The sequence below is a fragment of the Fundulus heteroclitus genome, chromosome 2 (genome assembly GCF_011125445.2).
Source record: "Fundulus heteroclitus isolate FHET01 chromosome 2, MU-UCD_Fhet_4.1, whole genome shotgun sequence".
Classification (NCBI taxonomy): domain Eukaryota; kingdom Metazoa; phylum Chordata; class Actinopteri; order Cyprinodontiformes; family Fundulidae; genus Fundulus; species Fundulus heteroclitus.
Window position 1 is genome coordinate 33,320,270 of NC_046362.1, and position 17,949 is coordinate 33,338,218.

The following is a 17,949-nucleotide window of genomic DNA, read 5'->3' on the forward strand; positions in this document are numbered from 1 at the left end:
ATTGACTTAGACTTAGACAGCTTTGTCGTTCTGTAAGCACAAAGTGCGTACAGAACGAAATTTCGTGCATACAGCTTGAAAAATCACAGTAAATTGCACTAATTTTCAGGATAAAGATGCAGCAGCGATTTATGTAAAAAAAATTGGCCGGTAAAATGAAGTGTGGAGTCGAGGAGTTTAAAGCAAAAAACATCTTTAATTCAGACACATTGATTCCACACACGAAGGCTCCTTACAGAGTCTGGACTTGTTCCTGTTTTGGCTCATAAGCACTTCAGCAGGAAGAAGTTGCAGAAAGCTCCTCTGGGACAGTCGCACATCTTCCCGATCCGAGATCCTTTCCTGATGGCGCAGTGCTCGCCGAGGTCACACTGAACACAAGAAAACACGTTCAAGACACGAACAAAGGTGCTGGAGGGAACGGACGCTGGAGTTTTAGGATCAGAGGGAACATGGTTTGCTTTTTAATGGATTTTTGTCTCTGGGTGGAGTAATAAGCATATAACTAAATTTAGGAACCAAATTAGGTGATCAGAGTTAAATTTGGAGGGGCAGTTCTTCCAATCCAAACTAGGAAGGCACAATATTCTGGCATTAACCTCGGTATAGGCCTATGGTCATTATTAATGCTGTAAATCCCATAGATTAAACCAGGCTTATATTATTGCTTATTTCCATCTTCTGTGATGTAACTGGCTGAGTTCCCCTGGTTTGAAACTGATCTGGGTGGTAAAACTTCTGTGGCAATCCCTGAACAATGAAGCAGCTAAAAGGAACCACTGTTTCCATTTGTATTTTTTTTTTTTTTTGGGAGTTGGTCATGAGTAGAAGGGGGTAGAGTAGCACTATCAACATATTTTTTACTCAAAAGTAAAATGTAGTCAGCCAAGAAATTACACAAGAGTAAAAAGTATTCAGTAAGGCTACTCAAGTACTAAGCTGATGATTTAATATTTAAAAATGTAATCGGACAGACACAAATATAAGGTGTTGCACAAATTCTGGTATTTTAAAGACACATGGGGGGAAAAAAATACAAAAACTGCAAAATAACAGGCAGAAGAAAAACTAAATTTTGAACTTGAAAGTAACACAGCGGGTAATGTATATATAATATCTGTTTACTGAACGTTCATCTGACCTCCAAATGGCTCAATGAGCTTAGCAGATGGAAAATAACATTAAAATAATAAAGCTGTGTACAAATAAGAAGTCTCACTTTAACATAAATCTAGGTTTTGGTCTTTGGTGCATTTTTGGTTAAAACTAGTTTGTTCTTTATTCGTGAAGTTACTCCCAACAGGTAGAGTAGCCAGAAATTTTACTCAAGAGTAGCGATGCTTGAGTAATAATATGACTCAAGTAAAAAGTTCAGTGCAGTAAAAATACTCCTAAAAGTACATTTTGTACAAAAAGTTACTCAAGGAAATATAATTAGTTACTACCCACCTGTGGTCATGTGACCTGTAATTCAGTGCAGGATTATTGCTTGTTTAACTGAATCAGCAGCAATGATGGCATAAGCCAGCGATGGTATATTAGTGTTAATTAATGTTATTACCTATAACACCAGTAATATCGGCTACTGATACTGGCTCAGGTTTTCAGATCAGTGCATCCCTAGTTCACCCATTCAAAGGTATACTTTCAGCTGATTATTTTGGCAAGCTTGCTTACTTCTGGTTAGTCGTTAGTGCAGCTTTTAATGTCCGAAGCATTAAAAAAATATTTTAGTGCCAGTTATAGGAGCAACTAACAATCACATGGTCGTAGGAACCACAATGTACCCATAGCCCTATAAACTAAAGTATCATACAAATATTTCTGAGATCTCTACCTCCTTAACAAAGTCAGTTTTATGAACAAACAATTTAAAACATAAAAATTAACACACTCTGCCTGGCCCAAAAATAAGCTGCCACCTGAATTTAACTACACTGCAAAAACGGACCTAAAAATAAGTGAAATGTTCTTAAAATGTGTGTTTTTGTCCTTGATTTGAGCAGGTAAATAAGATTATCTACCATTGGAATGAGTATTTTGGCCCCTAAAATAAGATAACTATACATCCTGCACTAGAAATAAGATGATGGAGATGAGTTGTTCCTATTTTAAGTGCAAAAATCGTATTCCACTGGCAGATCATCTTATTTATCTGCTCAAATCAAGGACAGATACACTCATTTTAAGAAAATTTCCCTTATTTTTAGTTCCGTTTTTGCAGTGTAAGCAAATAGGTACAAGCCTCCCGTTGGATAAATACTGTATGGGCGATTATGTTTCAGCTGCCAACAAGTTATTTAACCTCAACTGGTGCCATGAGTTGCTTCTTATTTCTTAAACAATCACGTTTCCTGTGGTCGTGGAAAAGATGTCTGATGTCCGTTTCAGAAGGGTCAGATCATAGGCATGCATCAAGCAGAGAAAAGGGCTAAAGAGATTCCAGAAACTACCAAAACTGTGTTAAGAACTGTCCAACGCATTATTAAAAACTGGATTTAAAATTAATGCAACGCTGGGTGGAAATAAATCTTGTGAAATTGCAGAAGCGCATTGAAACAGCGCTACAGCGAATGCATTGTCGTAATCAAAGCTAAAGACGCTCCTATGAAATATTAAGAGTGTGTGACCTTTTATTGGTGGCGACTTTTTTTGACCAGGCAGTGTATATTTACACACCCTATATAACAATGCAGAAAACGTGAGAAAAATGTATGTTTTGGTGTAACGTATCAATTACTATACGAAGAAAATTTGAAAGCCTGACATTATTTTTCATTTTTTTTAAAGCAACCAAAAAGATTTTCTTTTTGTTAAAATGTGAAGCTTCCCTCAATTACCTGCATCAGCCTTTAAAGGGTTAAATCAAGACTAGCCAAAGGGCTTTTGATTAGAGTCGCCGTAGACAATGGACAGCTTTCTAGTCAATCAAGGGAAAATAGAGATAAGATAAGAAATAAGATAAGATAGGCTTTATTGATCTCATATTGGAGAAATTCACTTGACACATCGGCTCAGTAGTCAATAATCAGAAGAAGGTGCCAAAAGCAGGAAAAAAAGAGCAATGGTTTCCTTTTAAAGTCAATTTAAAACGTTCCTCAAAACGCTAAATGTTCACACATTTTCTACTTAAAGTGAGTGATTTGTTCAGGAAAATATCTATAATTGAAAACTCTTTAATATTGCTAGGTTTTATGTAATTGTAATCTGGAGACTTTGCGCCACCTCTTGGCAGAATAGCTTAATTGCAGGAAATGTGATTACACCAGATCGCCTGCACTATTCTTCAAAACAATATTTGTAAATATTTGATTGAGCCACCATTGTTGATATTAAGATTATTTTCCTGATTAGTTTTAACATTTCTTTAGCTATAAGTTGTTTAGAAATCATAGAATAAAATGGTGGTGATGCGGGAATTAGTTTTTCCCTCTTAAAGACTCATATATCTAAAAAAAAAAAATTGTTTTAATGAAGCATTTCTACTTTGTGATCATATTTCAACCGGAATGAATGGGCTGCAGACTCACAGAAGGAACCTGTCCGTATTTCTTCTCCCAGGGATTGATCCTCTTCGTCTGCAGCTTCTCCAAAACCTCATGCAGTGCTCCGAGCTGAGGAGACAAGATTAGTAAAACTATAAAAGCTTGATTCAGGGAGGCTTCTGCTCCCCCAGGGCTTATAAAAAATTAGAATCATCACAAATTCAGATCGTTTTCAACAATTTACAGAATGTTTAAATAAAGGCTAAATTCCCTGTATTTCCAACTAAATTAAAAATGAAAACCATACGTGCCTTTCATGGACGCTGTTATTTAAAAATATCTTATATTTTATTTTTTTATTTTGCTTTTTTAATTCAAAATTTAAGAAAATAGACTTCCAACAAAAGGGAATATGATGAAATAAAGACATTTACTGTTATGTCATTGAACTCAACGATTAAACTACAATTACAGCTACAATATCATTCCTACCCAGCAGATTCAGGTTTAAAGTAATCTTTTATGTTCACCAACATGAATCTTATGAATGTAATGTTAAAGTAATGTTAAAATCTTTATGTGCCAGGCTGCCAGCCAGATAATCTGCGGTTGGAGGTCAAAATGAACAAAATGTCAATAAAAGTAAACTAACTTTTTTTTCCTTTAAAATAGATGCCCCTTTTACATTACTGGCTCTTGACTTCTTAGTTAAAGGAATATAGACCCACTTGTAATAGTTTTGATCTTAACAGTTCTTAAAATATAATGTAGAAATTAAATGTTAGACTTCTATGTCGGTTTAATAAAGAATAAAGAAAAGAATAAAGAAATTAATGTAAATCGGATTGATTGTTTCCGTTCACCTCTGTTTTCTATGTTTCTCTTCGGGACGTTTTACATTTATTTCTCATTTCTTGATTTGGCTCACCAGTCTGTTGGGGTTGGAGCGGTAGTCCTGCACTTCTCTCTCGTCCCTCTCGGCTTCCGTCGAGCCGCCCGGACACAGGAGCGACAGTAGAGCCGCGCACAGCACAACTCGCGCCCACATGCCGACAAAACGACAGAGAAACTGCGGGGAAGTTGAAAGTCAGAGTCGGCAAGTTGATATCACCGTCTTCCACCTGTGTCTCGCGCACTGAATGCCGCGCGCTCCGCACCGCGGGGCATCTTTGGACCCCCACACCTCCAGATGACGTCATGTCAGTGACGTAGAAGGTTTTCTTGCTCCTGTTTGTAAGGTTTTAAATTATGCTTAAATAGAGCACGTCTCCTCATCCAAAATGTCAAAATGGTCGGTTTCTCATTTCCTCCTTGGTGAAAGTTACATCCTGTCCTTCCAACAAAATCTCTTTCCTGACAGACAGAAATCCAAAAAAACTAATCCTTTGGATTATTTTACTCCTGAGTGATGTGGCAAATGTGCAGAGTCAGCGAGACACTACAATGCCATAAAGGCGGAAAGGCATAAATAAGCAGCTACTTTAGAGAAGCAACTGCTGCTGCCCATCAGTCTTGGAAGGGTCATTACGGCCTTTTGAAACGGTTTGACACAAAGAGAAAGATGCAATCTCCCCAGGAATCATCCCATCAATTTCATTTAAAGTCAGATAAATTACAAACACTCCCAGTGCTTCATTTCAGACTCCATAGGTCCCAGTTAGCTGGATGATACTAAATGATAAAGGGTATGACTGGGCAACCAAAGAAAAAAGTATGGCTTGTTTTAAAATAAACCGGTTTTACTGATTCATTTTGATTTGCAATTTATGAATATGTAATTTTTGGAAAAATCGGGATTGTTTTTACCAATGCATTCCCTGGACTTCCATGAAACATTGCACAGTATTTATCCTGAAATGGAGAAATTGTTTTGTTAAAAGCATGCGCTATATGTTTAAGAAAATATGTCAAAACACTCTAAAGAGGAAACCTTTTAACTCTAAGATGAGGCACTTTAATTTATAAGTTTTTAATTTACAAGTTAGTTTGAAGTTAGACTATATGTATAATTAAAACTATGTATCACTGTGCTCTAGCAGCCAACATTTTGTGTTATATTTTAATTGTTCATCACGCCAGGGCCGACCTTCTTGTTTTACAAGCACGTTTCACAGCTTGTGTTTTATTGCACCTTGAAATCAGGTCAATTCCCAGACGAGATGGATGAAATAAAAGCAACTTGTAGGAGCTATTTCTCTATTTTTATTATGTTGTAGAATTTAGATTATTGAGTTCATTTGTATTTATTTGCTTATTTGTTGTATTAATATTTTGGTTTAAATTTAGCTGTTTAGAATACAATTTATATATATATATATATATATATATATATATATATATATATATATATATATATATATATATATATATATATATATATATCCCAAGCTTTAGGTAGCTTGAGATGAACGTGGGTGGTCATATGGTTTTTTACCAGTCCTTCAGAAACCAGCAGTCAGTCAGCCTGTCAATCAATAAGTGAGACAATCAGTCAAGCCAATGCAAGAACCAGAGCAGGAGAGGCATCAAAGGATCGTTTGAAGTTTGTTCCATGTTGTTTGCCCACAAGACTTGGAATAAACCAACACGGAAATGCATTTTGACGTTTTTTGGGGATTTATGTACTGAGTAAACCAGAAACCCACTGTTCATCCAGTGACTATTTGAGTCACATTCACTTTTAGTTTCTTCACCCTCAAGTCTTGAGTGTTTTGGTTTTCATAGACAAGTAGTCACTACACAAGTTTTTAAGAACGATTTCTGAGATTTGTTTTTATGAAATGAAAGGGAGTAAAAAATAAATAATAAAATCAATTGATCGGATTTGGTCTAATAAAATTGTAGATTTTATTTTTATGTTATATCGCCCGGCCGTAGTTGAAGGAGAAAATCTCTTCTGCCTAAAAATATGGCAACACTTCCACAGCTTTGTCTGAACGAAGTACAGCATTTCTGGATCCATGTCCTTTATACAGATGAGACCGGAGTAGAAGTTTTTGGGCTATATGCCACAGCAGTATGTCAGAAGGAAACCAAACACGACGCATCACAACAAACCATCCTTTCCAACTATAAAGCACAGTGCTGGATGGATGATGATTTAGGCCGGTTTTGCACCTACAGGTCGTGAAAACTTTGCAGTGATTGACTGGAGCTTGAACTTCTCTGTTTGCCCAAGCGCTCTAGAGCCGAAGCCGAGGCCATCTGTTCGATACCTTAAAACTTGACCCAAACCGGGACATCAACAGGACAATTATCCCAAACACAGCAGCAGATCTACAACCGAGTGTCTAAAAAAAAGAAAAGAACCCAGGCGTTGCAAAGGCCCGGTCAAAGTCCAGATGTCAGAAAAATGTCAAAAAGAAGGATGAAGCCTTGTAGGACAAAGAAGTGGGTCAACATTCCTGATGGAGTGAGACAGAAAACCACCGGATCCGCTGCAGAAAGCGCTTCTACTTTTTGTGGCCCATTATTATGACAGCTGGTAATTAATGACAGCTTTCTAATTAATTAACCCAATTTGCATCATTACGCATGTTTATGACACTAATTGTTCACGGTCACCGATCTGACATGGAAATGAGACGAATGTGACAAGAAGGTCAAGAAAAAGAAGCTGACAGCAACACGTTTTCCTCCCTGATTACCACCGAACTGATCCGGCTCAGAGAAATTCAAAACACACAATCTCTCAGAGAATTGGTGCAATAAAACCCGACACGTTCCATTTCCTTCTTTTTAAAACAAACTTTGAAACAGTGCAGGAGAAGTGGCCGTCACTTTCTGGCTGCAGCGCTTCTATTTATGTTTCCCATCAGTTTGCTGGGATGAAGGTATTACTGTCGCCGCCCTTCAGCCGAACACAACTTAAACCCTTCTGACAGTCAGAGGAGCTGCATCTGAAAATCCTCGTCTCGCACATCGTAAACAAACTGGAAACTGAAGGACGCGTCAGTCTGTTGATCACTCGTCATTCATCACTGTCACACAGCAGGATGACAATTAGCTCCAGAGGAAGGAAAAAAACAACAACACAAAAGTTCAAAATACAGTCAGCAAACAAAGTGACGAAAAAAAACTCTGGATGAGAGATGGGAATGGTGACTGGTGGGACTAAGGAGAATCATATCAGCTCATCTGTTTCGTTTCCAGCTGCTGTACTAAACAGGTCTGCATTTCCTGCTAGAAATCCACGATTCTGAAAAAAGGGATGCAAAATCTTCTTGTTGTCTGCCAGAGAAATCAACATCTGGAGGCTCACGGAAAAGAAAACAGAATAAGATCTGAAACAGTGGTTTTATTTTGGCATCCATCCATCCATTGTCTTCACCCCCTTATACTTGCATGGTCGTGTGGGACCTGGTGCCTATCTCCAGCGGTCATTCTCAATCAAAAAGATGAAGTAACTACACTTGGTGGTTGTTTTATCGCATAAAATACCATTATCTTGAGTTTGATGCGGAATTAATTGATTCTCCAGCTAAACAATCTGCCTTTGCACAAGTAGGATTCTGCAAATAAATCAGAACCTGCAGACATTAACAAGCTGCTGCTACAGCTGGTCGGTAGCGAACAGCTTCAACGGGGGAACTGGAAGCTGAAATAACAGAAACAACTCCTTAAAGCAGAGGAATTACCCACAAATATGAAAGATATTAATAGACAAAAATAGCTTCAAATCAGCCTAGACATAGGTAGCAAACAGATGAGAGGTCAACCCAATATGATGTAAACTGGAAGAACAGGTGAATTTAGATTTAGGCTCCATCCTGCAACAGTATTCAGCTGGTGAAATGGATTTGTGTCAGATCTGTGATTTATTTTTGCTAGCAAATAAAACAGATGACTGAACATCCCCCATTCCAGATTTTCATGGTTAAAGAGGACCACATAATCCATCTGGTCCACCAACCTCAATTCCTCTGGGTTCGGGGGGCAGAGGCTGGAACCTCTGAAACTCCCCTTTGCCATGATAGAAAGAGCAGAACGAGAATCTTGCGATAAAAAGATCCAAAAACACAAAACTAAACATAAATATCCTGACATAATTAGCTGATTACCTCAAAGGCCTCAGCAGAGCCTCACCATCATCTTCATTATCAGCCTCCAGATTTTCGGTTTCACTCTAATCTAGTCAGGAAACATTCAACCAACCCCATCACCTCTCTCAGTCTTATCAGCACGTGTCGCTAATAACCCCACGTTATCTTTTAATTGATGCGTTTAATCAGAGTGACCCATCACAGGCTGACAGAGAAAGTTCTCAAGGTTTTGTGAAAGAAAACTTTGCAGGACGAGTTTAAAAGATCCCGTTTTATTCTAGGCATTCTAGGCATTTTTGTCTTCCAAAACATTTGGATGACATGGGAGCCAGGGGACAAGTTGTGAATTGCCCAAAAACATTGGAAAATTTTTTTTTTTTGAGTTGTGATTTGGGTCCATACAAGTAAATTGAATCTAACTGAATTGAATTACAAATTCTGTGAAGCCTTGACTTTCTCTCAGACAGGAAATCAACATATTTACTGTTTTAATTAGATGGATCCAACCATATCTCATCCAACCATAATTCCAAAAAAAGTAAAAAACAAAGCAACTGGACTTTTTTTCCGTAGTTGAAGACGTTTCGCTTCCTCTCCAGGAACCTTTCTCAATTCAAAAAGTCTGGAGTAACGTGGAGTAACAAGCTTTATACCATTGCTTTGTTTTTTACTTTTTTTGGAATGACCATGACCTGGATGACTGAGAATCTTCACCAGCATCCAACCATAATGTTTGTCGACCAAATCCATTAAATATGTAAAACAATTTTTTTCCTTCAGCTGCACAATATTGCCACATTTAGAGATATCCTCTCCAGGATATCTCCTGTTTCTAAGGCTGGACTATTGGAGTTTTTTATCAGAAGCCCCCAGAAATCAGGAAAAATCCTTATTGCAGGAGTTTTGGCAAGATTTAAAATGCAAGATCATATTTTTTAAGTGATTGATGGACTACAGTCTCCTGTGCTGCCGACTACCTGGTTAGACCCACAACTCTTCAATCTCACAAACTGTGGTCTGTTTGCCAGGTGGGGTAGACGCCATCCATACCTGCAGACTTATTCCGGTTCTGTCTCTCCAGCTGCCTCTTCACCGGACTTCTAGAGACAGAATATTGGAGGTGGGGGCATCACCTTCGTTCAAGCAGCTTAGCATCCATAACCATGCCTGCAAGATGAATTTTCAAGATATCTGTGCTGTAAGATACACATGACGATCCATCATATTCTGCTTCTGTCTCAATCGTTTATTAGCCAAAAAACAGTTTGGGCCAATCACGTTGCAGTATTGTGGTTTAAGGCGGGACATACCACCTGTGAGCAAAGCAAGAGCTGACGAGCGCACAGCCGTATCAAAATAAACACGGCAGCGCAGGAGCTGCTGCTATCATCTCTGTTTTGTCAGAATCCACAATTTCTTCTTTGATAGTAGAACAGCAAGAAGTGCCTTGACTAGCTTAAACTTGTGGTTTCTCATGGCGCCTGCTGCTTACGTTTTCATTTGATATTTGATAGAGCCGTGATTGGCTAAAACCAACCTTTAGGAGGCGGGCACTAGGTGTGGCTACGCCCAATCAGCTCAGGAAGTTCTGCTGAATGTACCTCCTTTCTCTGCACGGATTCGATGGGAGCAGAACCAAATTGATAATGTGCAGAACGGAGAGTGCTGCAGAATAAAAACAACAGCGCAATTCTAGATCTGTCTTCAGACGGTCTTGGATAGAACAATCTGGATTGAGAAACAAGCATGATCAGTTTCACTAACATAACAGCATTAATTAGCAACTGAAATGTTACAACCTTGGATTTAAAATGACTAGTTTACGGGGGAAACTGCATTATTTTAATGCATTTAATGAATTCTTATGAATGTGTTCTTCAGTTAAATGTCTGCACCTGCGTGGGAGCTTAAAACGAAGAGAAAATGTACACGAGCAAAACACACTGATTGGAGTGGAGGCTGCAGAGGGTTTAACGTTGGCCCACAATTAGACTCCTGGGGTTTCCAAGGACTTGAACGCCTCCTCGTCCGGGACGTCTCTGATCAGCATCAGTCATCAGCCTCAGAATCAGAGGAGAGCTGTGAATTAGTGAAACTGTAATGAGGCTCAGATTGTTGCTGTTCAAACTAAAAGGCTTCAGAGAGCGGGACATGAAAGGCCGAGCAGATAAGGGCCGGGTATCAAAGGCCTGCTGACTTTCACTCTGCAGCCAGCTCCGCAAACAAACTTTCTGCTTGCTTAGGAAGCTGCAGGATTACATAAGAGCCACCGCAGTCAGTTTTTCACAGTGTGTCTTCCTCTGCTGATCCGGGATCAGCAGCTTTACGTCTGCGGCTGTCAGCCTGACGGAGGTTTCAGACGCTGCCTTAAGCCTCAAATGACTGAACAAACATTTTTCCTCCCAAATTTAAAGGATTCAGAAGCTTATGTGCTCAGAAGCTCCTCATCAGCCTCTGCTGGACCGCGTATCGTCCCTGCAGTCACTTAGTCAAGGTTGTAGGCTTTTTTGAATCAGATCCACGTTCCATTTAGCTTACAGACGTACATCCAGTTAAAATGTCTGTGTTTTCAACTGAATGTAAGTATAAGTAATTAGAAAGCTGCAATAAACTGGTTGCATTAGTGGGCACAGCTTTAAAAAATATACCAAACCACCTTTTGATTTGATCCCTCCTGCTGTCAACAAGGTGAATCCAGTGAGCCAGAAATCCTGTTGTGATGTCCTGGTAGGATTTGCTTATCTGCATCTTTCAGTAATAGTTTGCAGAGAAAATACAAAGAATCAGAAAGATTTCATTATATTATATCTCATTCTAAAATAAAAACAGAGACATCATACATGTCCAAGAGGTGGACAGCAGCACCGAAGAATCTACCGGCAATCTGAAATCCTTTTCTGCAAAGGAAAACATCCAGGCCTGGGAAAAACAAATCTTCCAACACATTTTGATAAAAAGGTTTATTTGGCACAAAAGCAAAAAAAGAAAACTGACACTCGCAGTGAAACACGGCGGTGGCACCATCATGCCCCGGGGTTATTTTTAATTTGGAACTGGGGGTTTTATTGAAGGAGAATGAAATGATGAACAGTTCCAAGCAACAGTCAGTTCTGACCGTAAAATCCCCTGGTCTGAAGGCTGAGGATGAAAAAAATATTTCTTCATCGTAGTGAGTCCGAGTGTACAGGCGGCAAAACAGCTTCACTGGAAGGAAATTAAGTTTTGTTAGAGAATGTCTCATCAAGAGTCCAATAATCTATCAGAAAATATGATGGGTCGCCTGAAGAAGAGTATGGACAACAGACTTTTTTCTTATTTGTGTCTTCAGTATTTAAGGTTTTGTGGGGTCTCAAGGGTCATTATCCCCTGTGTGTTACCTGCTTCACAACCCTTTGGTCAACTATGGTTGTATTTTACTGTGTTATAATAATTATATCAATAAGAATTATGTTGATTTGTCATTGCAACATGCATTTAACCCATCCCTTGGGGAGCAGTGGACTCCCACTGTGCACTGTGACTTTAAAACACCAATATGTGGGAAAAAAAACAACTGCATCTTCAGGATTTTAAAGCATCCAATTGACTAAAAAATATAAAATCTTACGTAGAACATAAATGGGCCTCCTGGTGCTGAGTTAGATCCAGGAACTGTTTCTTATTTACGGATTATCTGAGGGTAGCTCCTGTTTCACATGAACCTGCAGAGATCTGACAGTTTGTTTAACCTGAAGATTTTCTGTGGAGGCTTCAGGAAACAGGCCTCTGGCTTCCCAACTTTTCTATGTTCAGCTCCATTCCTCCAATCTAAGACGAGTATTTTAAGGAGGAAAAGACGAGGGTACTCTCAAGGTGGGAGAGGTTCTGCTCCCACACATCCATTACCGGTCCCGCTGATGGATGAGAAGTTAAACCCCTCCACCATCCATCCATTCTCGCAGTCTGCTCATCCCGGCTCTTCGCCGATTAACCGGCAGCCTGTTGGAGCCTCCTCAGCACCTCCTGTGGATCCAAAGAGGACTCCACTCTGATGACTTTGTCTCTGGATCTAGAGCCCTAAAAGGAGAAGAAGGAAAACAAGATGAAATGTTGTTGACGAAAAGCATTTAAGCAAGAAGGCTTGCTAATCCAAACGATGAGACATTAACTGTGGTTTAAAGATCCTGCTTACTGAAAAACTATACAGCAAACAGTCATCTCTGTTGTTTGGGGAGAATGTTGTGCTGTTCTAAACTCCTGATTTTGTCTTTATATCTTAATGTTTTTTTTTTTTTAGTCTTTCCTGTAATCTTTTAAAGCATTTTTGTTCACTAGTTTCACTTGGATCATTATGCTCCAGTTATGTCTGCACAAGCACATTTCTCTGTAGTTTTTAGCCACTAGGGGGCACTAGACCTCTGGCAATTGGCAACACTGCAACGTAGCAAAATTACACAGTCTTAGTCCGTATTTTGGAATCTGATAGCAGGCTAGTTTGGACCAGCAGACTGAGAAGTCATGCACTCCAAAAACGGCTCTAAAAATAAGTAAAATGTTCTTAAAATTTGTGTTTTTGTCCTAGATTTGAACAGGTAAATAGTATTATCTGCCAATGGAATGAGTACTTTGACCCCTAAAATAAGATAATTAGATATACTGCACTTGAAATAAGATGATGGAGATGAGTTGTTCCTATTTTAAGTGCAAAAATCTTATTCCATTGGCAGATCATCTTATTTACCTACTCAAATCAAGGAAAAATACACAAATTTTAAGAGCATTTTACTTATTTTTAGTTCTGTTTTTGCAGTGTGGAGTTACTTTAAAGACACGGCCGCATTTCACCCCTTAGATTAAATCCTACGTCAGAGAACCAAGAGCATGCCTGATCAGGTAAAAGTCATATCTGTTTTGTTTTGTTGTTACGGCAGTCTAAACTCAGACTGCTGTGACCTAGAACGGGTCACATGACCCATTCAGCGATGGACCCGACCCTCTCAAGTTACATATGTGAGTTTTTGAGACGGGCAGCCCGTGTGGAGCATCAATGTGTGCCAAGGGTGGTTTATTGACCTGAGAAATCCTTTAACATATCACAAAGGCTACGCTCACACTGCAGGGAAATACGACCCAAATCCGATCTTTCCCCCCCCCCAAAGAACCTGATTTGTGCCACTTCCATATGTTGTACTAATTTGGATATGTATTGGATATTTTTCAAAGCGTCTGCTGTCTGAACGGTCATTTTATCCGTTTTACACGTCCCTCTCCTGTCTCTCACTACACAACCGCACACAGCAGTAGCAGTTAGCGCTCCATAAAAGACTGATATGCGCGGCGCGCCGTGACGAATGCACGCGTTGCCATAGAAACCGCAAATGCGCTGAGCTGAACCCCGCGGCCAGCGCAGCGCAAATCGCTTCCTGTCTGAAAGGCCCTTAACACTTGGGTCAAAAAAAACTTGCATGGAGCTGCTTTGAATAAAATTAAGATTTCTGAGTTTTAAGAACCTTGTCCAGTGAAATCTGGCTTTTCTTCAGCTCCAGGACTTCTGCGAGGTAGCGGACAAGCTCAGTGTTGGCTTCTCCGTCTGTAGGTGGCGCTGCGATGGAAACCCCTACAGCCTCAGCATTAACATCTGGAAGAGCAGCAGAACGAAGCGTGAGCCGCGTTTCAGTTGCAACCAAAGAGTAAAAGTTGGTGGAACGTGAGGCGGACCTGTGATGCCGCTGTGTTTGGAGCCCGGTTTTGCGTGCACCGTGATGGCTACAGCGCCGCTCTTGTCCCGGGTTACCGGACCAGAAGCTGGTGTCTCTGCTGATCCAGCTCCAGCAGCCTTCATCTGTCCTTTCACCTGTTTAACAGCACACACACATTACTGAGGTGTCAGACTTTCAGGTTTATCAGGCTTTCCCTACGTGTAATTAATAGTGCCTCACTGCCACGGCAAAATAAAAGCCTCCACAACTTCAGAATGAAGTTTTTTTTTAACAATATATATTAAACCCATGTAAAGCATACGAGATAAACATATCCTATTGTATGTATAGCCCATATTTGCAAACTTATACTAATCACAATTACAGTACAAATTAATTTAAATATAATAAACTGTTAAAATTGAACTTATTTTGAAAAACCATCAATCTATGCCTGTCTGGCTGCAGCTGGCTAGTGACTACTGTGCTGTGCTGCTCCCAGCAGGGAAGGAAAACTAGAGTCTTTTGTTGTTATATTTAGCAACTTTCTTTCAAACAGGGTAATAGATATGAAGTAAATATAGTTTTTATAATAGTTCATTTTAAAAACTATATATATATATATATATATATATATATATATATATATATATATATATATATATATATATATATATATATATTTTGTCCCTGAAACTAAAATAAATCCCTAAATTTTATTCAACACAGCTGCAATCACTTATTCACCTCGTTCACTTTGTGAATAAGAAGGCCCACCTGGCCTGTTTTGGAACAGTTTGTTTTATGTTGTGTGGAATAAGCGAATGTTTTAAAATTCAGAAATATTTTCACAAAGGTCATTTGTAGTTCCAAACACATTTAATTGCTGTTTTTATTTACTTATTTATCTTGGCAAAAGCTTCTTATTCCTACAGCCTGGGTCACCAATGTTGGATCAGGTCTTTTATGGATTTTATTTCCTTATTCTTTTTGACTTTTATTAATTGACTTTTTTCACTGTCTTTAGCTTTATGAGAATTACTGCACATCACGCTGACAGATTTTAGCAATCACTTTGTGATAAGTAAAAAGTGTCACCCCATACAACATATGCTCCTAGTTAATGGAGGAGATAACTCAATGGTGCATTCATGTACTCCTTGTACACTAGGATATCTATTTTGAAATAACTCAGATGATTCAGACTTAATTAAATCATGAACCAGGTGTGACTGCCATCAGTTCAAGCATTCTGTATACAGAGTGGGCACAATATTAGTAAAAGTTGTGATATGCAATAATATTGGGAAATATTGAGAGAACTATATAGTGTGTGATAAATACAGAAAAAAATAAAGTGTTCATATATCCATTTGATTTAAGATCATAGTAAACATGGCACCCAGATAAAGAGAAGTCTATTCAGCTACTAAAAAACAAAAACATTCATCATGAGAGTACTGCTCTCAGACGTCAGGTCTGCTGGTGGTTCCTAGAGTCTCTAAAAGTAGAATGGGAGGCAGATCCTTTAGCTATCAGGCTCCTCTCCTGTGGAACCAACTCCCAGTTTTGGTCCGTGAGGCAGACACCCCGTCTACTTTTAAGACTAATCTTAAAACTTTCTTTTTTGACAAAGCTTATAGCTAAGAGTGGCTTAGGTTACCCTGAGCTATCTCTGTAGTTATGCAGGTTGCTGGAGGACATCAAGATCTATTTCTCTCACTCTCCTCCTGTGCTTTCTGTGTCTCTGCTCTGTCTTCTCTAACCCACAGTGGGTCGAGGCAGATGAGCGTTCACACTGAGCCTGGTTCTGGTTCTGCTGGAGGTTCTCCTCCCTGTTAAAGGGGAGTTTTCCTCTCCACTGTCGCTTCATGCATGCTCAGTATGAGGGATTGCTGCAAAGCCATCAACAATGCAGACGACTGTCCACTGTGGCTCTACGCTCTTTCAGGAGGAGTGAATGCTGCTTGGAGAGACTTGATGCAACCTGCTGGGTTTCCTTAGAGAGGAAACTTTCTGACCAATCAGTATGGAGGATTTATAAATTGCCTTGAGATGACATGTGCTGTAAACTGCCGCTATATAAACAAAACTGAATTGAACTGAATAATTTCCATCTCAAACACAAGGTTTTAATGAAAATGGTTGTCCCGGTCCAGCTTGTCGTGTTTCGGTCGTCAGTCTATCGCAGGGCAACACAGAGACAAACAACCATTCATGCACACACTCATACCTAAGGAGAACTTAGAGAGGCCAATTAACCTAACACTGATGTTTTCGGACTGTGAGAGGAAGCTGGAGTACCCGGAGAGAACCCACACATGCATAGGGAGAACATGCAACCTGCATGCAGAAAGACCCACTGCGGCACTATGATGAATCCAAAAAAAGGTTAAAAATAAAACAACTGGACTTCTATTCTGAAGCTGAAGGTGTTTCGCTTCCCATCCAGGAAGCTTTTTCAGTTCCAAATTGTCCTGCAGTATTTGAATGCAACATGGAGGAGCTCCAAGTGCCTAACTGTTTGTTAAAATTTAGAAAGACCCAGTTCAGGTTCTGATCAGTCTGACGGTTACATAAAAACAGCTGAATAGACCTTAAATGGATTAAATAATTAAACAAGGCTTCCAGATTCTGAGAGAAAACGCCGGTCCGTCCCCCGGTTCGGGTTCAGACCACTGAGCACTGACCTCCTTATGTTTCCGGGGCATGGCTCTGGTTCTGGAGAAGCGGCGTGTGGACCAGGAAGAGCAGCCGAACACCGACAGTGAGTCAGCGGCAGGAACACGAGCTACAGAACCGAACCGAACCTGCTGTAAACAACAACCAGCCAAACCAGCGCCGAACCGGGAAAGCATTTCATCCAAGGTTCCAGACCGAGAGCCTCTCTCGTGCTGCCCCCTGCTGGACGGGAGAAGTGGTTCATGCCGCCTGTGGAAGAACGTTCAGCCCTGCTTCTACCTTTAGCCCTGCTAAAATGTAGGACTAACAGACTCAAATGTTAATTTGTCCCTGTAGCAATTGCTCTCCTTTTTTTTGTCTGAGTGATCTTTTTTTAATTGTTTGCCCGCTACGGCAAGCTGTAAAACAAATTGCTGTATGGGGACAGTAAAGAGCTTGAACCTTGATCCTAACAACCTTTAAGCTAGTATTACACATAGTTTTCATTGAAGCCACATTTCTGTACTAAGATTGGTCTAACGTACTAGTCTAATCTTAAATGCCATGTTGTCATCAGCTGTAAGCAGAAAATCCCCATATTTAACAGAAAAAAGGCTTTAAAACATCAGTATGTATTTAATTAATCTACATAATGTGTCTTTGTGAATTGAGTTACTGAAAATAAATTAACTTTTCTATAATGTTCAGTGTTCAGTTTCCGAGAATAATCAAAAATTGCAGAGGTTTGCTCAGCTTCTCGGATGTCCAGACAGCTGCCAGAACCATCTCTGTAACCGAACCGAATGTGTCAGTAATAATAAACCTGTCATCATAAACAATCATTACAGCGGCTCTAAAGCATCCAGATGTGAAGCAGAGCTTTTGGTGATGCTTAAAACTACATAGCTGAGGGCAAAGTTTTATGATCTACCAGAGCTGGAAATAAGCAGTTTACTGTTTCTGTAATATTAATTTCTGTCTTTTATTGATTTATTTAAGTCAGCCTTTTTCCAGAGTGGAGTCTTTTTCCCAACCGTCCTTATTTTGTGCCTAGTTTTTATTATTTTATGCCCTTTTTGATTT

The 17,949-nt window shown here is 39.5% G+C and overlaps 2 protein-coding genes across 2 annotated transcripts; both read right to left on the minus strand.

Annotated features, from left to right (window-relative positions):
* Nucleotides 1-133: 133 nt before the first annotated feature.
* cart2 (cocaine- and amphetamine-regulated transcript 2) lies at nt 134-4,692 on the minus strand. Its single transcript, XM_012867498.3, has 3 exons — nt 4,414-4,692; nt 3,531-3,614; nt 134-371 (listed from the first exon to the last, which is right to left on the minus strand). Exons 1-3 carry the CDS (start codon nt 4,531-4,533, stop codon nt 264-266), a joined length of 312 nt encoding a protein of 103 aa, XP_012722952.2. The 5' UTR covers nt 4,534-4,692; the 3' UTR covers nt 134-263.
* A 6,799-nt stretch (nt 4,693-11,491) lies between these two features.
* c2h15orf40 (chromosome 2 C15orf40 homolog) lies at nt 11,492-17,134 on the minus strand. The gene is made up of 4 exons (XM_012867439.3): nt 16,896-17,134; nt 14,225-14,360; nt 14,017-14,144; nt 11,492-12,583 (listed from the first exon to the last, which is right to left on the minus strand). The coding sequence occupies exons 1-4, from the start codon at nt 17,061-17,063 to the stop codon at nt 12,494-12,496; spliced, it is 522 nt and encodes a 173-aa protein (XP_012722893.2). The 5' UTR covers nt 17,064-17,134; the 3' UTR covers nt 11,492-12,493.
* Nucleotides 17,135-17,949: the final 815 nt, after the last annotated feature.